This window comes from Cetorhinus maximus, chromosome 8 (assembly GCF_964194155.1).
Source record: "Cetorhinus maximus chromosome 8, sCetMax3.hap1.1, whole genome shotgun sequence".
Classification (NCBI taxonomy): Eukaryota; Metazoa; Chordata; class Chondrichthyes; order Lamniformes; family Cetorhinidae; genus Cetorhinus; species Cetorhinus maximus.
In genome coordinates, this window is record NC_135886.1 from 95650968 (window position 1) to 95673599 (window position 22632).

Here is a 22632-nt window from a genome sequence, read left to right on the forward strand (position 1 = left end):
GCCCTGGGTGGTTTACTGGTGACTGATAAAATATTAACTGTTTTTTTTCTTCTATCTCTACTGATACTTGCAACAAATATGTATCTCTGAGGTGAAAAACCATTGAATAGATCTCAGCAGCTTACATTTTTTAAAAAGTCCTTTTTGCTCTAGATCTATAACCGTGCAATACTTTGGAGACCTTAGCATGAGTCACCTACTTTGAAATTATTCCTCCACTCTCCAGTAGCCTCCTATGGAGGTATCTCCACCCGCTGCACTGACTCTACTCCATCAGCAAGGATAGGACAGGAGGCTGGGGGAGAAGCATGGTGAATAAATAGTACTAAAATAATAATGGAGCATTTTTTTTTATTCATTCATGGGATGTGGGCTTTGCTGGCTGGGCCAGCAGTTACTGCCCATCCCTAATTGTCCATGAGAAGGTGGTGGTGAGCTGCCTTCTCGAACCACTGCAGTCCATGTGCTGCAGGGACACCCACAGTGCGGTTAGGGAGGGAGTTCCAGGATTTTGACACATGACAGCGAAGGTACAGTGAAATATTTCCAAGTCAGGATGGTGAGTGACTTGGAGGGGAACTTCCAGGTGGTGGTGTTCACATCTGTCTGCTGCCGTTGCCTTTCTAGATGGTAGTAGTCGTGGGTTTGGAAGGTGCTGTCTAAGTAGGCTTGGTGAGTTCCTGGAATGCATCTTGTAGATGGTACACACTGCTGCTACTGTGCATCGGTGGTGGAAGGAGTGAATGTTTGGGAAGGGGCGCCAACTAAATGGGTTACTTTGTCCTGGATGGTGTCAAGCTCCTTGAGTGTTGTTGGAGCTGCACTCATCCAGGCAAATGAAGAGTATTCCATCACAATTCTGACTTGTGCCTTGTAGATGGTGGACAGGCTTTGGGGAGTCAGGAGGTGAGTTACTCGTCACAGGATTCCTAGCCTCTGACCTGCTCTTGTAGTCACAGTATTTATATGGCTAGTCCAGTTTAGTTTCTGGTCAATGGTAACCACCCATGATGTTGATAGTGGAGGATTCAGCAATGGTAGTGTCATTGAATGTCTAGAGGCAATGGTTAGAATCTCTGTTGTTGGAAATGGTATGGCGCAAATGTTACTTGCCAGTTGTCAGCCCAAGCCTGGATATTGTCCAGGTCTCGCTGCATTTGGACATTGTCTGCTTCAGTATGTGAGGAGTTGAGAATGGTGCTGAACATTGTGCAATCATCAATGAACACCCCCACATCTGACCTCATGATGGGAGGAAGGTCATTGATGAAGTTGTTGAAGATGCTTGGGCCTAGGACACTATCCGGAGAAATCCCTGCAGTAATGTCCTAGAACTGAGATGATTAACCTCCAACAACCACAACAATCTTCCTTTGTGCTAGGTATGACTCTAATCAGTGGAGAGTTTTCCCCCTGATTCTCATTGACTCCAGTTTTGCTAGGTCTCTTTGATGCCACACTCGGTCAAATGTTGGGCAGTCACTCTCACCTCACCTCTGGAGTTCAGCTCTTTTGTCCATGTTTGAACCAAGGCTATAATGAGGTCAGGAGCTGTGTGATCCAGGCAGAACCCAAACTGAGCATCAGTGAGCAGGTTATTGCTAAACAAGTACCACTGATTGCACTGTTGATGACTCCTTCCATCACTTTACTGATGATTGAGAGTAGACTGATGAGGCAGTAATTGTCTGGGTTAGATTTGTCCTGCTTTCTGTGTACAGGACATACCTGGGCAATTTTCCACATAGCCAGGTAGATGCCAGTGTTGTAGCTGTACTGGAGCAGCTCGGCTAGGGGCGTGGAAAGCTCTGGAGCACAAGTCATTAGTACCATTGCCCAAATATTGTCAGGATCCATAGCCTTTGCAGTATCCAGTGCCTTCAGCTGCTTCTTGATATCACATGGAGTGAATTAAATTGGCTGAAGACTGGCATCTGTGATGATGGGCACCTCCAGAGGAGGCCGAGATGGATCATCCACTCAGCATTCTGGCTGAAGACTATTGCAAATGCTTCAGCCTTATCTTTTGCACTGATGTGCTGAGCTCCTGTTAGATCCAGTGCCCTTGGTTTGTTGGGGCTAAAGGATCCGGGCTGCACGCTTGTTTTGGGATGACCGAGTTGGTACCAAGACAGAGAAGATTTGTAGACCGTTCTTAGGAGAAACACATTCTGTTTATTTACAAAGGAACTCAGCAGCTACACTTGTGTGCTTGCAACTCAAAACTCTGGCCAGGATTTTCCAGCCCTGTCACGGGAGGGACCCACCGCAGGCGAGGCAGCACCCCAGCCAGAAGTCCATTGACTTGCAGCAGGACTGGAAGATTCAGGCAGCGGGCGGGTGCAGAAAATCCCACCCTCTGTCTTGTCTCTTCAGACTCTAACTCAAGACTTCTTCACAGAGGTAGCCTGCGCTACTCTGCTATTGGGTATCAAGATCATGTGATCTTACATTACAACACTTGTCTTAAAAGTATATTACAGTACAGCTCCCTGATCATTGAGGATGGGGATATTTGTGGAGCCTCCTCCTCCAGTGAGTTGCTTAATTTATCCACCACCATTCATGGCTGGATGTGGCAGGACTGCAGAGCTTAGACCTGATCCATTGGCTGTGGAGTCACTTAGCTCTGTCTAGCACTTGCTGCTTATGCTGTTTGGCACGCAAGTAATCCTGTGTTATAGCTTCACCAGTTTGACACCTCATTTTTAGGTATTCCTGGTGCTGATCCTGGCATGCCCTCCTGCACTCTTCATTAAACCATAAGTATCTGTTAAGGGAAGGCATGGAGGGACTGAACTATACTATCTGTCGCAAATACACAATTCACTCAATGACATACAATCACTCTCTTCAAGTATCATTAGCAATCATGTTGATCCATGGTTTTGCTTGGCAAGATATTGCTGCGGTTTGCTGTTGCCTTCTGCAGGTTCTAGCAGACCAGGAGACTCTCCTGTTCTTAACACCTTCCATAGTTGTATTGGAAGGATTTGCAGGTTGATAATCAATCTGTTTGGCCACATTACGAACACAACTTCATGGCCATAAAGTTGTAGAGTGGGACTTGAATCCAGAGCTTCTGACTCAGAGGTAGGGATGCTACCCACTGCACCACAAGATCTCCATACCACAATTCACATAAGATCCACAAACATCAGCCCTTCGTACCAAACGGCCAATGGCTTGTCCAAAAGGACTATCTCCTTCAGGTTATGCCCCTAAATCCAACCATTCTATGTAGTAGTTTTAGAGCCCACTGAGAGTCTGAGCGGTCTTGCAATCCTGGAACACCTACTTCAGTGATAAATAGGACATCCCACTGGAGAGGGATTGTGCCAATGGCAGTCAGGTGAGCCCAACTCAAACCATTAAGCTGCAGGAAGGTGCATCCTACTTTATGGTGAATTGCTGCTCTCCCACAATAAACTTGTGGCTGAAACAAATGTGGAACATGCCAGTCAGAATAAGTGATGTTCAGCCTAGGCCTGGAACTGGAGACCAAGCGGTCAGATTCAGTCAAAACAAATTGAACCCATTAACCAGGAAGGGCAATGACTCCAAGTGATTTATGTGCAGTGCTGTGCTTTATTTCCAACCCCAGGCTTAACTAAACCCTAGGGAAGACTTTATTAGAGGCAACAGTGGTCTCACCTGCCAGCTGGAGAGCTGGTGAAAGATCTAGGTCACCTCAATTAGGTGAGGTCCCTCAATCGGGCATTAAGTTCCTGTGAATGAAGGACCTCCTGCTTCTGGAGCCTGTAATCAGCTCTCCATGGATTTTCTTATCATTTTCCCCACATGCAGAGTCCTCTACCTGCTGCTGAGTTGATTGCCCACCCAAAGGCTTCAATTGGCAGTGAAGTGGAAATGCTGTCCATGAATCTTCCCTCCACAGACTTAATCAGAGTGGAGGCTGGAAGATGGTGGGGTCCCCATCTGCCACCCACCCATCTGATTAAATGCGCTCTTACTGCCAAACTTGTCCTGAGGGAGGGAGCATGAAATTCCTCCCCTGGAAACCAAGGCCACAGAAGGTAACTCAATCTCAATCTCAGCTGCTTGTAGTCACATTAAGAGGCCCGGATGTATCAATGCACTCTTTCTGTAAACATCATGCAATAAAACAGTAAAGTGACTTTGTGAATATATATGTGAATGTACAGCATAATAATTTCATGGAAACATATGGGCATTTAAAAGAAGACCTATGGAATAATAAAACATTGACATCATCAGTGAGCTATCAGTCTGTCACAAGCTTTAGTTCTTTAAATCTTGGCCTTCCTAAATGTTTTTAGGTGAGCCCCAGTATTCTGAGACTGCCTATTACTGGATAGCTAAAGGCCTTCCCCTTCCAGCAAAAGCAGTAGTTCATTCTCCTATTATGTGTCAGGCCTTACCTTGTATCAAGGTTGGATGTTAAAGGGACACGGTCTTTATGAGGAAATGCTTGCCATTTATTTGGACGCACAGCAATATAATAATGTCATTGTCTTTCAACTGTTAATATTCTGATATGAACAATAAATTGTTCTTCATCCTCTAGGCAAAAGCATGTTTTTTAAGTTTGTTTTTGAAGGCAGTGGGAAATAAATTTGCTCATGTAGTACCACTTCTTGCTACTCTTGTGTAACCTGTGTGTCATTCTTCATTGATGTCATTGAAGAAAGTAGTGAGAAACACAGAGGTAGCGGCCCATTCCACTGCCTGTCCCCGCAGAATTGAGGTAAGTCTGCATGGCGCTACTGGAAGTGGCATTGCACAAACACATTTCTCCCGCAGTGACTCTCTAATTAAATAGAATCAATCTAAGTTGAATCAAGTCCTTCTACTCTCCTATAATAGCTATTTGGAAGCTCTATTGATTATCATTTTGTATGAAATAAATTCCTAGTCACTTTTTAATTCCTTCACTCTTGTCCAGTTAATTCTTCTTAATTGAATGTGCTCTTGAGTTACTCATAGCCTTGCCTGATGATACAATAGGCAGAATTTTCTGCCTGTCGGGTGGGCAGGCTCGACCCAATCTCTGGTGGGCGTGGAGCCGATCCTCGCCGGAGAAGCGGGCCCCGCTGCCATTTTACATGGGTGGGCCAATTAAGGCCCACCCAGCGTGACGTCCTGCAGGAAGCGCTATGTGCTTCCTGTGCGGGCGGGGGGGGTTACCTAAAAGCGAGAATGCGCTCTTTCGCGTATGCGCACGAAAGAGCGCATTCATCTCCCTAAGGCTAAGTTCTGCCTCAGGGAGATCGCCTGGACTTTGAGAAATATTAAAAATAGAAAAAAAAAAATCCCTTACATGTTCCCCTCATGTGACAATGTCACATGAGTTGGGACATGTTCGTAACTTACAGAATAACTTTATTAAAATTTTTAAAACCCTGCATGAAACCTCATCCCACCACTGCATGAGGTTTCATGTTTTCTCTATTTGGCGCCGGGGTTCCTGGCCGACACACCAACCTTATGGTTGGACAGGCAGGTCCATTAATTACTTAAATGACTCTGTCAATGGCCTCAGTTGGCCATTCACAGGTCGGCGGGCGCACAGCTGATTTTGCTGAGCCCCCGCCTACCTGAAAATTTAAATGGGACATGTTGACGTCGGGAATTCAGCCTGACGTCACCCCATGTCATTTTAAGCGTCGGCGGGCGGGCCCTGCCCCGCCCCCCCGACGGGAAAATCCTGGCCTAGCTTTATATTCCAGATTTTATGAACTGAATTTAAATTTCACTAGCTGCTTTGGTAGCATTTGAACCTGTGTCACCAGACCATTAGCCTGGGCCTCTGGATTACTAGTTCAGTGACATCACCACTAGGCCGCCGTCTCCAAGTGCGGAGACTCATCTATGACAATTTGTTCTTCCTATGTAACTTACCTTGTGAGATGTTAGACCACACATGTGTGCTTCTAGTGATCTTATTTTCATCCCATCGCAATCTCATCTACAAGAACCTATTCTAGATGAAAATCTCTCTGCACCTCAAATCTGACATTATTTTGAAAAAGCTTTGTTTTTAGCAAATACATGAGGTTTAGTAGCATTCTAGATTGAGTAACTTACTTGAGAAGCAAGAGCACTAGTCAATGAATGCTGCTAAAACATTCTGCTAAGGAACTGATTCTTGTGTATTGTTCTTTATTATTTTTCTGAACAACTATATTTTAAAATTACCTCAGAGAGAAAGCTATTGTCTCTTTGCAATAGCAATGAAAAATAAGACTCACAAGCACTTCAGTAAAAATTATTTCCCTTGCCACAAAAGCAACATCTTAGTTTATTGTCAGACTTCAGGAGTGCCAGTGCAACAAACTGCTCTCCAACCACACAGGCAGGAAGGAGAAGAGCACATTTTGCATGATATAACATGGCAAGCTTTGCCTGAGCAATTCCAGTAAAAATTCAGTCTTGCAGAGTTTTAGACTAAAGCGCCCTGAAACTCCACATGGTTCTCTGGCGTGAGACCAGCTAAAAAAATGGTGTAAACAACAATAACTTGCATTTATATAGCACCTTTTAACATAGTAAAACATCCCAAGGTGCTTCACAGGAATGTTATCGAACAAAATTTGACACTGAGCCACTTAATGGAGATATTAAAGCCTGGTCAAAAAAGTGGAGTGAAACACACCCCTCCCCCACCCACAGAATTTCTGGGCTGTGGTTATGAAATATTGGGGCGACCATGAGCCATTTTTAAAATTCATTTTTGGGACATGGCTGCTGCTTGCAAGGCTCACATTTGTTGCCTACCCATAATTATACTGAGAAGTTGGTGGTGAGCCTTTATCTTGAACTGCTGAGGGGTTTGATATAGCTGAGTGATTTACTAGGTTACTTTAGAGGGCAGTTAAGAGTGAACCATTTTTGACAGAGGACTGGAGTCATATAAAGGCCAGACAAGATAAGAGTGGCAGGTTTCCTTACCTAAGTGACATTAGTAAACCAGTTGGGTTTTTATGGAAGTCCAACAGTATTATGATCACTTTTACTGATTCCAGCTCTGAATTTTCAGATTTTATTTTGTCAAACTTGACTCAAATTTTCAAACTGTCATATGGGGTTTGAATTCCTGCAATATCAGAGATATTCAGCTTCATAAAGATAAAGCACATCTATCCTATGGATATAAACTAAGGGTGGAATCATCCCAGATTTGCATTAAGTGCGGTAGTGGGCGGGAAAACGCGCTTTACCCGTCGGCCACAATGGCGGCTTTTCACACTGTATCATCCCAAACCCACCGCATTAATTATGCATTCCCGGGATACGCGCTATTTCGATGGCGGGTGGGTTCCAATTCACCTGCTACGCCACCACCTTTCCACTCCATCATGTCAGGCACTACATTTAAAGTGCAGCCATGCTCAGTGCTTCCAGCTCAGGACTACTGCAAAGAAAACACGGCCCTGAAAGGTAAGAAGACTGCAACCCTCGAGCGCCTTTTGGACGCTGTGGAGGCCGGCTGTGATGTCCTGTAACCCCACCCTGGCTGCAGGAGGGGCAGCAGCTTTACCACTCTGGCTTGGTAGGCGCTGGCAGTGGTGATCAGTGCCAATGCTGCACAGAGAGGTTGGCCATCCAATGCAGATAGAGGATGAATGATCTCACCCGTGCAGCCAGGGAATGGCAACCATCTCATCACTCTAAACTCACACTCACTAGCCCATCACACATTCACTGGCATCTCACTCACTGCGAGCTCAAGGGACATCACCATCCATTCTCACACACAGACCCTCACATGTCCACCTGGCTTCATCTCCTGTGCAGACTGCCTCCTCGGCCCTCACCATCTTGAGGCCACTTGCACAGATCAACATGTGACCCCACCCCCCACACACACCCTGGGCTACCCTCCATCCGCAGTACAGCCCTTGTCCTGCAGCCTCTTCCCTTGCCTAAGGCCACTTCTCCCCTTTCCTCAGTCAAGCCCTAGCCCTGCTGCCATTGAAAAGCCACCCACATATGGCTAATCTGGTAGCTAGAGACCTGCCCATGAGCTCCCTAAAAGTGATGTGGTGCTGTCTGTGAAGCCTGGCACCTGTGAGTGCTCACCAAAGCAAGGTAGGCAAACAAACCTTGAAGTCCCAAGCAAAGTGCAGCTCGCCAAGTGCACACCTTGTATGCGTAGTTGTGAAACACATTGGCGTGTTTTCCCGCAGCTGGAATGATTCTGGCGAGCTGGCCGAATAATCATATGCAGATTTATTACAGTGAGGTTCCCGATGTCCAATGACAAGAAACGCGGCCTGCCACTGGCGGGCTGAGCGGACGATCGCAAACTGGTTTCAGGCCATTATGAAACTGATCGTGCTATATTGCCCGCTCATGCCACAAAACACGCCCGACGCCAGCGGGCATGGAAAATCCTAGCATAAGTTTGTAACCTCTTCCTCTGGCGGATCTGGATCACAAATTGGCAAAGGATGACTATGAGTGGAGGATCTTCTACTACATTACAGTAGCATCATAATCTCAACAGCAACTTATAATAATATAACTCGTTTAACGTAATGAAACATTCCAAGGTGTTTCACAGGAGCATTATAAAACAAATTATGACACTGAGCTACATCAGGATATATTAGGTCAGATCACCAAACACTTGATCAAAGAGGTAAGTTTTAAAAAATGTCTTAAAGGAGGAAAGTGAGGTAGAGAGGCAAAGAGGTAAAGGGAGGGTATTCCAAACCTTAGGACCTAGGCAACTGAGGGAGTGGCCACCAATTAAACGGAATGATTCAAATTGGGGGTTCACCTGAAATTGAGGAACACAGATATCTCAGAGGGTTATGGGGCTGAAGCCAGGCACACTATGTAGTAGCTATTAAACTTTTGACATCCAGTAGGTGAAGGAGATCAGAAGTTAATCTTTATTCAGTTTTAGATTTTATTCACAAAATGAAACATTAAAAATGCATAGCTTGTAACTCTACAGTGCACCATCAGTGTCAATGTTTCTCTTTATACACTTTTGAGCAAACAATGAACAAACTAACCAATGATCAGCCCCTTAAAGGGGTACTGTAACTAAAACAAAAGAAAGCTTGAAGGGGAGCTTCCCAAATTGAAAGTGCTCAGAGAAGTGTGAAAAACCAATCCATGTGAGAGTTAGCACCATTACACCTAAGTCCTGGAGTGAGCCTTGAACCTAGGTCCTTCCAGCCCTGATAACCCTAATGCTACCCACTGAGTCACTCAGGCTTCAAAGACTACTGCATGTGGTTTTCCCAGGTAGTCTGTCATCCAACTATTAACCAAGGCTGAGTCAACTGAGCTTCTGAGATCAGACGAGATTAGGCGTTTTCAGACCAGTATTGCTGAGGGCTGTATCTCTTTATACACTTTTTTGAGACCCATAAACAAATAATCCAATGGTCAACCCTGTTTAAAGGGGCATTATAACTTTAATCAAGTTTATCAAATTAAAGTGTCTCTTTATACTCTTCAGAGCAAATTATAAGCAAATAAACAAATTAACAACTCGATAAAGGGGTAAAAATTATCATCCTTTTTTCTCTTTATGGATGTGGGCAGCACTGGCAAGGCCAACATTTGTTGTCCATCCCTAATTACCCTTGAACTGAGTGACTTACTAGGCCAATTCAGAGGGCAATTAAGAGTCAAACGCATTACTGTGAGTCTGGAGTCACATGTAGGTACAAATGCCAGATTTCCTTCACTAAAGGACATTAGTGAACCAGATGGGTTTTTACAAGAATCGATGATAGTTGTCATGGGGCAGAATTTTCACGTAGGTGTGCAGGGGCAGGCCCTGCATGCCGACGTGTAAAATGACACGCAGTGACGTCAGGCGCGCGTCCCGACATCACCACGCGCCATTGCAATATTTCGGTGGGTGGGCATGCGATGATCTTTGATACATGCCCACCATTAACGGGCCACTTAAGGTCCTTGGGCCAGTAATTGACGCCGATTTTTTGGGGCCCGTGCGATCTTCAGATCGTCACATGGGTGCAACGGGCAGGCGAGTAGGCCACAGTTTTATAAACCTCATCCACGGGCGGGATAAGAGGGGTGAGCAGGGTTGTGAGTGCTATTTGTCAGACATTTAATGTGTAAACTTACTGCTACTTGCCTGTATGAGCAGGAATACTTCAAAACTCTTCACAGCTGCTTCGATAGGAGTAACAGGCTTCAGGTCAGGACTCTGGAGTAAACAGCATTTCTGGGGCCTTGCTGGTTTCAGGAAGCCTTCCCTTAGCCTGGGAATGGGAGTTGTGCTCTCCACTGGAGGCACTTCCTCTGAGGAGGAAGGGAGGGCCAGAAGCGGAAGGAGGCCAGGATCCATATTCAGCCTCCAGGGGAGCCATCTTCAGGAGGACAGGCACAGGCACAAGGGGCGCAGGGCAAATAGGAAGTGCAAGGCAGAAGGGGCAGCAGAAAATGCCACTACCCTGCTGTCAGGGTTTACAGGCGGCAAAGGAGGGACCTCAATATGTCTGAGGTGTAGTGCTGAAGGAGGCTCTGTTTCTCAAGGGAGACAGTGACCTCCATTTGTCAGATGATAGGCCCTGAGATCTGCGCCAACTGTATGGGTGGGCACCCCATGCCAGTGGCATTGAAGATCACAGCTGCCCTCAACTTCTATGCCTCCGGTTCTTTCCAGGGGTTGGTGGGTGATCTCTGCGGTGTCTCTCAGTCAGCTGTCCACACTTGTGTCAAGCAGGTGACAGATGCTCTGTTTAGGCATGCATTGACTTTCATACAGCTGGGACAAGGCCAGCCAGACATGGTGAGCCAGAGGCTTTGCAGTAATTGCTGGCTTCCTCTGCGTCCAGGGTGCAATAGACTGCACACATGTGGCCATCAAGGCACCAGCGGGTGAGCCCAGTGCCTTCGTTAACAGGAAGGGCTTCCACTCCGTGAATGTGTAGATTGTGTGTGACCACAGGATGCAGATTCTGCAAGTCTGTGCAAGGTACCCAGGAAGCTCCCATGACGCCTACGTCCTGAGACACTCCCAGGTGCCGAGGCTCTTCAGTGCTCCAGCCCGGCTGGATGGATGACTGCTGGGTGACAAGGGCTACCCCCTCAAAAGGTGGCTCATGACGCCTCTCCACCATCCATGAACAGAAGCTGAGCAGCGGTACAATAGGAGCCACACCTCCACAAGGGCTGTGGTAGAGAGAAACATTGGTCTTTTCAAGATGCTCATCTGATGCCTGGAACGCTCAGGGGACGCACTCCAGTACCCCCCAGATCATGTGTCAGTGATAGTAGTAGCATGCTGCGCTCTCCACAATCTGGCGCTGGAAAGGAGGGACACAGTGGAGGAAGAAGATGTAGACGCAGATGGTCCGGCTGCACATGATGAGTCCAGTAGTGAGTCCGAGGATGAGCACGCACAGGAGAACGCTGAGGGGGTAGACGCTGACCCGGACATCCTCCAGGAAGGCAGGACACCTGGGAGGCTTTGATCCAACAAACCTTCAGCTAGTCCACTACAGATGGGCCTCCAACACAAGCCAGGGCTGCAGGCTCCATACTCGATACCTGAGAGCAACATCTGCCTGGTTAGGAACATTAACTATGTACCTTGTCAATGACAAACAATTCACTCATAACATCATGGGTTCCCATCCACCTGCAGAAATAAGGAAACATCCTGAGCTTTGTTCACATATGAAGCATTTAATGAATTAACAAAATAAAACAGAAAAGAAACTTAATGCAAAGGTGTTCAGCATCACACCAACTTATAATCAACTAATAGCAGGGCAACATAAAACCACCAGTGAGAAGCCCGTGGTATGCCTAAGGTGCCTTAAGTTTACGTTTTTGTGTGCTACGTCTAGGTGCTGTCCCCTCACTGGCACTGGCATTCGAAACCACCTGCTCACTCTGCTGTCCTGTTGGCCTCAATGACCTTGGCAGGCATCCTCTGGCCCATGGAGCCTTCGATGGCCCTGCCTGGGAGGGAGCAGCCAGTTCCACGGCTGGCACCTCCCCAGTCGCCGCAGCCTCATCAGATCCCACAGTCACTGGCAGAGGGGCGGAGGAGCTGCTACCCTCATCCGGAGCACCCTGAGAGGAGCCTGCAGAGACGACAGGCAGCTGCTGTGCTGACGTGAGGTCGTTTGGACCTCCCTGCTCACCGTAGATGGATGGGCACCCAGCTGGGATACTTGGTGCCCAATCCATCTCCCACACTAGCACTGACCACATGAGGTCAATGCCGCTGTGAGGGCTTGTAGGTCCGAGCGCAACTCCAGGAGGCCCTGATTGTTCTCCTGGAGAAGCCTCTCCACGAGAGTCGCCACTCTCTCCAAGGAGGAAGCACAGCGCTTGGCCATGAAGCTCATTGCATCGGTGATGCTCCACGTGGACTCCTCCAGCACGGGCACCATGCCACACATTCCCTCACGTATCTCTGCCAGATCCTCCCGCACACCCTGCTGGACTTCCAGCGTTTGCTGCCTCAGGGACGACTCCAGAGGCCCATCATCAGCCACTGACTGAGCATGTTCCTGGTCCCCTGCAGTCCTCCGACTGCCGGTGCCATGGGCACTCTCTGTCTCCGCCCGTACATCAAGCAAGTGTGAAGTGCCCTCACCGCCATGCCCCAGGACACAAGCTGATGATCTAATTCCCACTGAGGTGCTAGTATCTATGCTGGTGCCTGCCTGGCAGAGATGGTGTGATGCTAGTGCTTCTAATCAGGTGTGAGAAGTGGCCCATCAGCCTCCTCCTCCCGGCCCTGCTCTGGTGATGCTGAAAGGAAGAACCAGGACATTAGTTAATGTGGAGACAATGTCAATGTGCATGCCTGACCCCCAAATCAGAGTGCGCTCATCCTTCCATAATCAATGGTCAACCCATGTTGCAAGCTTCAATCACTGAGCATTCAGCAGTGCCATGGCTGCTGGGACACACATGGTGACCTCAGTGCTCGGCAATCTTACCTCCCCATGGCACCCCAGCCTCACTGCCACCGGTGGACCTGGGCACTTGGCGCCTCTCCAGATCCATCGCTTCCTGCTCGTACCTGCTGATTATGGCCAACTGGGTCTGGCCTCTGCCAGTCCACATCCGCTCTGCGGTGTGTCTGGTCTTCTGAAAATGAGAGAGGAGCATTGATCAGTCCACCCTGTACCTGGATTCCCATCGCATCCCTGCCACCCCAGCCAGAGGGGGACATTGCAGGTCTCCAGTGAATCGTCACCCTACAGCTGCCGCACACTCACACCAAGAAGCCATGGCTAACCCCGCCCCTTGCCCACATGCTGCCTCCATCATATTTGCCACCACACGGTTTCACCTTATAAAGCAAGGAGGCACAAGCACATTGAACGCCAAGTGTAGCAGATGGATTGGTGCCCCGTCACCTGGAAGCTCTCCTGACAGCATGTCAGCAGCCTGAATTTGACGTGTTTTGCAGTTCCAGCACTGCACCTAGGTGAAGATCCTTGAGGTAGCTGCCAAAACAGTACTCTGGGTGTCCATCTACCATATGCTGCGGGTCTCAGCACAACCCTTTCAGGGTGACCTCGGCATGGGCAATATCGGCTGGCCCACCCAGTGAAGGACACATGCCGTCAATGATTCAATGCAGTCACTGCACTCAGAGTTGTTGGGGGTGCAGGGTGCTGGGGGGAAAGCCTACCTGCTGTGTTGTTACCTATGCCAACATGGTACTCACCCTTCCCGAGCACGAGAGGTCGTTGAAACACTTGCGGCACTGGACCCAGGTGCATCGCACCACATTGTGGGAGCTCACCACCACCTCTCAGGCATGTTTGGTCATGTGGGGGCCTCCTCCTCCAGTCCCTAGGAATGAAGACCTCCCGCCGTGCTGCCACCCCCTCAAGGAGGGCAGCAAGGCACTCGTCGGAAAAGCAAGGGCACAGTGTCCCGCTGACCTATCCTCCTGCCTGGCCTGCTCACCAGCAGTGCTCTGGGGAGCCCTTCTGCTTGCCATGATTCACAGCCTTTGCAACGCTGCAGGAGCACTACTTAAACAGGCCGCCGAGATGCCATTGGACCCAGCAGTCATTGCAGTCCCGTTGCTGCCCGTCCAGTCCCGCTGTCCTCGGGAGCCGCATTCCACGCCTTAATTGGCCTGCTCCTGAAAATTCTCCCCATAGCCCCCATTACTGAAATTAGCTTTATATTCCAGATTTTATTAATCAAATTCAAATTCCACCAACTGCCCTGGCAGGATTTGAACCCATGTCCCCAGACCATTAGCCAGGGCCTCTGGATTGTTACTCCAGTGACATTACCACAACGTCACATCTCTCCAAACCTAAACACGAATCAGAATTTTTGGTGATGCTCTGATTTTTGGAAAGGTGCATTGTTTTGTTGAAGAAACGGGCCAATACTGCAATATTTGTAAACAGTAGGAGAGAAGCTGTGACTAGAATTCATACTAGATGATGCCAAGCTTAAGATTTTAAGAGCCTGTACCTGTAGGTGTTATTCAGTGGAGTTAAGGAGCTCCAGATTTGGGGTTCTGGAAAGAGCGACAGAGCAACACAGATCACCAGAAGAAAACGGGATTGAAGGGTTAAATTATAAGGACCAGTTGCACAGGTGAGGCTTCTATTCCCTTGATAACAGAAGGTAAGTGATGGTCAAGATAGTTGATAGGGGAGAGAGAAACTATTTCCTCTGGCGGGGGTGTCCAGCACAAGGGGGCATAACCTTAAAATTAGAACTGTTCAGGGTGAAGTCAGCAATTAAGCACTTCTTCACACAAACAGTAATGGAAATCAAGACCTCCCTCCTATTAAATTGCAATGACCATCTCCAACAAGATTGAATCTAACCATCACCCTTTGACATTCAATGGCATTACCATTGCTGAATCATAATCCTGGGGGTTACCATTGACCAGAAACTAAACTGGGCTTGCCATATAAATACTGTGGCTGCAAGAGCAGGTCAGAGACTAGGAATCCTGTGGTAAGTAACTCAACCCCTGACTCCCCAAACCCTGTCCACCATCTCCAAGGCACAAGTCAAGAGTGTGATGAAATACTCTCCACTTGGCTGGATGAATGTACCTCCAACAACACTCAAGAAGCTTGTCACCATCCAGGACAAAGCCTGCTTGATTGGCACCCCATCCACAAACATTCACTCCCTCCACCACCAATGCACAGTGGCACCAGTGTGTACCATCTACAAGATGCACTGCAGAAACTCACCATGCCTCCTTAGACAGCACCTTCCAAACCCATGACCACTACCATTTAGAAGGACAAGGGCAGCAGACACATGGGAGCACCATCACCTGGAAGTTCCCCTCCAAGCCACTCACCATCCTGACTTGAAACAATATCACCATTCCTTCACTGTCGCTGGGTCAAAATCCTGGAACTCTCTCCCTAATAGCACTGTGGGTGTACCAACAACACAGGGACTGCAGTTTTCAAGAAGGCAGCTCACCACCACCTAATCAAGGACAATTAGGGATGGGCAATAAATGCTGGTCTAGCCAATAACACCCACATGCCATGAATTAATTAAAATTGTTAAGGCTAGGTCAATTGAAAATGTCCAAATGATAGTTCAATAAGGATATTAACAGATCCGGAACTAAGGCTGGTAGATTACGCTAACATACAGATCTCACATGATCCAACTGAACGATGAACCGGCTTGGGGGGAGGGGACAAATGGCCTACTCACAATCCTATGTTGCTCCAGTGGAAGCTTGATGTCAATACAGTGATGGCTTAAGGATGAGGAAGATGGTAAGTCAGTACATGTGGAGGAACAAGAGGCGAGCATTCAGGAGAACACAGTAATATTGGTGAAATAAAGATAAGGTTACTTATAACAAAGAGATTGGAGTTTAGATAGAGAACTCACTCTTGAAAAAAACCTCTTTCATGAGTGCTGTGCACTAAATAAAAACATGATTTATAGCTATTTTGGTGTAAGCTGGAAAGATAAGCACTGTAGTTTGACAGATATATTTCACTGAAGTCAGAGCAAAACCTAATTCAATCATATTTGGTTTTTTTTCCAAAGGTTTATTTATATTTTACTTTCAAGTCAAGAGCAAATCAAACCAATCAGCAACCTTGACTTTTTTTTAAGCAATGCATCAGTCAAAGATCACTGAAATAAAATTTAAGATAATTTTTAAAAAGAAAAATCACCAGCAGAAAGTAATGGATGAAGTCTTACCGAAGATAATGCTATTTTCTATCATTTTCAAAACAGATAAAGGGACACTCAACTGTCTCATTAGATATAAATTAGATTGGCTTGTGCTATGTTATTGTGTGTGCAGACAAGACAAATTGAAGGCAAAATGAAGATGATTAGATAAGCTTTGTCCCTTTGAAATTGTCTGCTCTAGCCTCTCACCGCATTGCCCACTTCCACTATGACTAATTCCTTACACAGATAAACCTAAAGACAGTCATGCATCATCCAACACTAGGAATTACTTTTGATAATATTAACATGTGTGCTTAACCAAAGGGTTAACACTTTTATTAAAATAGTGGAAAGGGGGGGGAAATCAAAAAAGCTGGTTAAGTATTCATATGATGATAGGATAGTAATTCTAAGCACTAGTTGCTATATAATGGTGTGTCACAATGGTTGGTAGATGGGGAGTGAAGATAAAATATAGGGCCATAACCTCTGAGCTCCAGGGTGTCATTTTTGGGGGTAGCTCAAGGTTGCGCTGGGGAACCCCAACCCCCCAGAAGCTCCCAAGCAAGCTTTGCATGCAATTGCCTGGGAAGTGCAAACTTCCCATGTGCAATTGCCCTGCAATGGGAAGCACCCAAAAATGCGATTTAAATCGCAAACTTCTGATGGCTCCAACTGTGTGACATCAATAGTTACCCATAAAAAGTTAGAAGAATTAAAAGCACTTCTAGCTTCTGGGTAACTATTATACTGATTCACAGGACTACCCACAACCTATGCCAACATAGGGCTTTGGCCTCCTTGCCTCCGATTCAGCAATGTTCAACTGAAGGCCTTAGGAGTACGCTGCCTTGCACAGTTCTCACCTGGCCTGAGTTGGAAGGTCGGGTGACTCAGGATCGAATAAATTTTAAGGTAGGAAGTAGGAGCAGAGTGGCAATCCGACTCTGATTGCCACTCCGCGGAAGTTCAGGCCCATAGTTTTCAGCAGAGTTAGAGGACAAGGAATAATAGAATCAGGGCTCAGGGATTTAATTCAATCCCCATTTTAAAGTCATATGACGTTCTGGCCCAAAATTTCCTTGGACCTGATCCCTCTCCACATCTCCTCCAAATATTAGAACCATAGAACCATAGAAAAGTTACAGCACAGAAGGAGGCCATTTGGCCCATCTTGTCCATGCCAGCCGAGGACACCCAGGTGTCCTTTCTAATCCTTCCTTCCTGCACCCGGCCCATAGCCCTGCAGCTTACAGCACTTAAGATGCAGATCCAGGTACTTTTTAAAAGAGTTTAGAGTTTCTGCCTCTACCACCAACTTGGACAGTGAATTCCAGACACCCACTACCCTCTGAGTAAAATAGTTATTCCTCATGTCCCCCCTACACCTTCTGCCACTTATCTTGAATCTATGTCCCCTAGTTCTAGAATTCTCCACCAAGGGAAACAATTTTATCCTGTCCACTCTATCTATTCCCCTCATAATTTTGTACACCTCAATCAAGTCACCTCTCAGCCTTCTTTGTTCTAAGGAAAATAACCCCAACCTATCCAATCTCTCCTCATAGCTACACTTTTCTAACTCTGGCAACATTCTTGTAAAGCTCTTCTGCACTCTCTCCAGAGCTATTACAGCCTTCCTATAATGTGGTGACCAGAACTGCATGCAATACTCCAGTTGTGGCCTCACCAGTGTCTTATACAATTCCAACATTATATCCTTACTTTTATATTCTATGCCTCTGCTAATGAAGGAGAGCATTCCATATGCCTTCTTTACAACCTTGTCTACTTGAACTGCTGCCTTCAGGGACCTGTGTACTTGTATGCCAAGATCTCTCACTTCATCTACCCCTCTTAGTATATTCCCATTTATTGTGTAATCCTTGTAACTGTTTGACCTCCCTAAATGTATGACCTCACACTTCTCTATGTTAAAATCCATCTGCCACTTTACCGCCCACTCCACCAACCCATCTATATCGTTTTGGAGATTATGGCTATCCTCTACACTATCCACTACTCAGCCAATCTTTGTGACATCTGCAAATTTCCCAATCGTGCCCCCCACGTTCACGTCCAAATCGTTAATATATAACACAAACAGCAAGGGTCCCAAAACCAAGCCCTGTGGAATACCACTTGAGACAACTTTCCATTCACAAGGGCATCCATCGACCATTACTCTTTGTTTCCTGTTACAAAGCCAACCTTTTATCCAGTTTGCCACATTACCCTGAATCCCATGGGCTTTTACTTTCCTGACCAATCTGCCATGTGGGACCTTGTCAAATGCCTTGCTAAAATCCATGTACACAACATCCACTATCCTACCTTCATCAATCCTTCTTGTCACTTCCTCAAAGAATTCAATCAAATTTGTGAGGCAAGACCTTCCTTTAACAAATCCATGCTGACCATCCCTGACTAGTCCATGCCTTTCCACATGACAGTTAATCCTATCTCTCAGGATTGATTCTACTAATTTGCTCATCACCGATGTAAGAATAACTGGCCTAAAATTGTTTGGCATTTCCTTTGATCCTTTTTTAAACAATGGAACTATGTTTGCATTTCTCCAGTCCTCTGGTATCTCCCCTGTATCTAGTGAAGATTGGAAAATCATCCTCAGAGCATCTGCTATCTCCTCCCTGACTTCCTTCAGCAGCCTTGGAAACAATCCATCTGACCCTGGTGACTTATCAACCTTCAAGGATTTCAAGCCTTCAAGTACTTCCTCTCTCTTTATGACTATCCCGTTAAATATCTCACAGTGTTCCTCCTGGACTACTATATCTACATCCTTCCTTTCCTTTGTAAACACAGAGACAATATTATATGACAACAAAGCAGTAGCAGCTATGAGGAGATTCCAAACCACTGTTGATGTTTAATATAAAATATAAATTAAATGTATTTAATGACCTCCCGGCCCATACAGTAATTTAGGACACAACAAATGAGGTTTGGTTGCAGAGGGGTAATTTCTTTGCAGTATAGGTTCAGGACCTGGGAGGCACAAAACTAAGATGCTGCCACTAGTAGGAGAGTGTAATTATAGCATCACATGTTTACATAGACATTTCCCATTATAAATGTGGACGTTAAGAATGTACAATGGGAAAAATTGACACCAAGTGCCACAGTATTATGTTGGCATTTCCTTTCTCTATTTATGGAATAACTAAAGCAAAACAATGCTTTTATTTCTCTAAAAGCTGAAAAGGTTTAATATGTTTATATTTTTACAGAGGGCGTATGGGTTCGACTTCGATCCTTTGCTTGACGATCATGGATTCTGTTGTGCTGAATGTCACCGTGGACACCAACATTGCCAGCGAGTCTGTGAACCTCTTGGCGGCTATATGCCATATCCTTACTACTACCGAGGTTGCCGCGTTATCTGTCGGATTATCATGCCATGCAATTGGTGGGTTGCACGCATGCTGGGGAGGGTATAAAACGCATGTGTCAGCAAACTGGAACGCCTATTCAAGCCTCTTTAGTTCTCCCTCCTTCAAAATGCCCAGGTCTTTGTTTCCAGCCATCAACAATTTTAAAATTGTCAGTTAATGGTTCTATTAAAACAAAGAATTCAAACGTTTCACTTTCCTCTATCAGCAGTGTAAGTACAATCACACGCTGCACCTTTTGAACATCATTCTAGTCATCTTCTGTAAAAATTTACATCTCATTAACTGTGTGGGAGTATGTTTAGTTTATGTCTCACAGCCAGTGTTCTTTAGTGAACCCCAAGCTTGTGGCTCTAATTTACTATCAAACGCCAGATATTCTGATCCAGAAAAACGTCTGTTCTCTCTTTTAGAATTTTGCTTTTAACATATACTTTTGGGCAGTTACCAAAGTATTCAAGTAAGGGAATACATTAAACTAAATGCCAAAGAAAAAAGGATAATTTCTCAAATACAGAAAGTCCTCTGGTGAACCATGGACTCAACATAAGACACTATAAACAACTACACCCACACAACAAAAAACATCAAGCACATTTTCTTTTAAATATTATACTTTGTAAGCATTAATCATAGATTTTTTTTTAACGATGCCCACATAAAGGTTCTGTTTACTCAGCAGGGCACAAGTTATAAACAATATATGTACTTAATCATAATTTGAAAATGGAAAATGACCACTTCTGCCATTCATGGTGCTATCTTTAATATCTCAGTGCCCTGCTTAAGAAAACAACATCCTCTTCATTGTAAATGTATTGCATACCTATCTCAAATTTCATACTGCAAGCATTTTAATCCATTATTATATTATATACACATTATATATAGGTGAATTATTGTAGGAATATATTGTATTTAGACTAGGATCTTTATGTTTCCACAAAATTAATAAGTGTATCTTGTCATAAGAAATAAGACAAAATTTAATTTCTATCACCCCCTCACGTGTTTCAATGTCTGGTAGTCATGCTTCATATGTCACACATACTCAAATTAATATTCTTTTATGGGAAGAAAAGTCAATCATTGCCAATGTAAAGAGAAACTTCCTTCACCTGACCTCTAATTGACCTGATGATCTGCTAAAAGCAATTAGTCTCTAATTGGCCCAGGAGAGCATGCAAGTACACTCTGTGGCTATGAGGTGTCAGCTGTGGCTCAGTTCATAGCACCCTCACCTTTGAATCAGAAGGTTGTAGGTTCATGTCCCACTCCTGGAAAACCAAGAACTGTGAATGTACTTGAAAGAGTTACATGCGATCTGTTGATAACTCGAAAGAGTTACACTCTGTGGCTATAGTGCATACAGACTAAGATATGCAAAACTGTGCTTCAGCAGCAGAATGTGCGCACTATTTGTAGGATAACTTCAACATAACCAACCCAACAGGACAGGGTCTGATCAGCTGCCTGTATTACAGGCCACCTGATTTTACAGTCCTTGGGAAGTAAACCCCTGTGAGCAGTCCTGGAGGAGAGCCACTTGTAATTACTAAAAAAGAGGTGGGTCTTATTAAAGGTATATTTTTAATATTACTTGAGCCTATTATTTTGAGTTGCAGTCTCTCTATTGCATTTAAAATCACCTGCCATAAAGGATTAAATGGGGACAAGCAAGGATTAGACCAGCAATCAATTCAACCCACCCCAATCACCCACATACTCAATGAAATACACAGAATGTGCACATACCAGACCATGGTGATATTTTCACGTTCACTGCAGGTAACCAAAGTCAAATAAAAACTGAATTAGCGCCAAATAGGGCAAAACAAGTCAGCGATTGTGAAAAACCAGTGGAGCTCAAATACCAAACAAGTATGCGACTTACACAATATCAACGCTGAGAAAGGGTAACGTTTTGTGGATAACTAACAGAACCACTTTTTAAATATATGATTATTATTTTAATTAGATCCTTGTGCAATTAGCAAGATTCTGTAGAACCACAGTAGCATTCGCCACAGTTCAGATATTGGGCTGAAAGAAGTCACTTTTACATTATCAAATCCAGCATGGTTTATATGCAGTGTGGAGTGTAGCAAGTTTCCGTGTGTTAAGCTTGTGGCAGCATTTGAAAGTGCAATCAGCTCAGCTCTCCTTATTGGTGAAGAATTAAAAGCCATTATATTTCTACTGTAGAATGTACTGGGGAGTTGAAATGGATTAAAACTGGATAAGCCATCCTGATTTCTAAAGCACTGTAATTGCTGTCTTTGTTGGAAGTAGATATGATTGAAGTTGCATTTGCAACCAGTACATGTGAAAGGCGATATGGGCTCAAATCCATAGGATGAGTCATTTGTGACAGAACCTCAGAATTCCAAGCCAGACTGAGTTAAGAACATAATTGAATTGGCTCCGTGTAAAATCAGAGCTTTTAATAGCAAATGGGTATTCAATTTTTTTAGCATCTAGAAGTTAGCATATCTCACAAGATGCAAAGTACATGCCTATATCTTGCTCAGCACCAGTACCATCCATTAAAAACCCAGAAGAAATCAAAATGATGGCAATTTAGGATAGGATTTTAAGTTTTTTTGGGGACTTTAACTTTGGGGTCACACCCTGCACTGTGTGGGAAACAGTCACCTGGTCAATTAGTGGCTAGGGGGCAGGCTCACCATCTAGCTAAGGATGGGGAGTGGGCTTGCGAAGCTGGAGGACCAATAAGAGACCCTCCAGCTCTGAAGGAGATGAAGCCTGCAGTTAAGAAAGAGGGCACCTCCATTTTGAATCTTTTAAATAAAAAATTGTATCAGCAGCCAGGCCACCATTGTGGTGTTGGATCCCCTTGACAGGATGGCCTTTGGGTGAAGTGGGCCTTAAAGCCTGGATAAGCCATCCTAACTTGCTTCCCCCGGTCTGCTACCTGAAGGCTGTCTCCAAACAGCTGGTCTGGTCCCCAACGCCGCAAAGAAATGGCACAGGATGGGTAGGAGCCGGTAAGCCGACACCCCAGCTGGCAGCGCAAATTTTTGTGCACACCCACATCCACACACACCCT

General features: G+C 45.5%; 1 protein-coding gene across 2 annotated transcripts in view; it reads left to right on the forward strand.

Moving 5' to 3' along the window:
* Positions 1 to 19765, forward strand: part of tnmd (tenomodulin) — a 154124-nt gene extending 134359 nt beyond the window's left edge. For both annotated transcript variants that reach the window (XM_078546248.1, XM_078546249.1), the window contains one exon: positions 19401 to 19765. In XM_078546248.1, coding sequence (XP_078402374.1) covers positions 19401 to 19610 — 210 coding nt within the window. In that variant the 3' untranslated portion in view covers positions 19611 to 19765. The remainder of the gene's footprint in view (positions 1 to 19400) is intronic.
* Positions 19766 to 22632: the final 2867 nt, after the last annotated feature.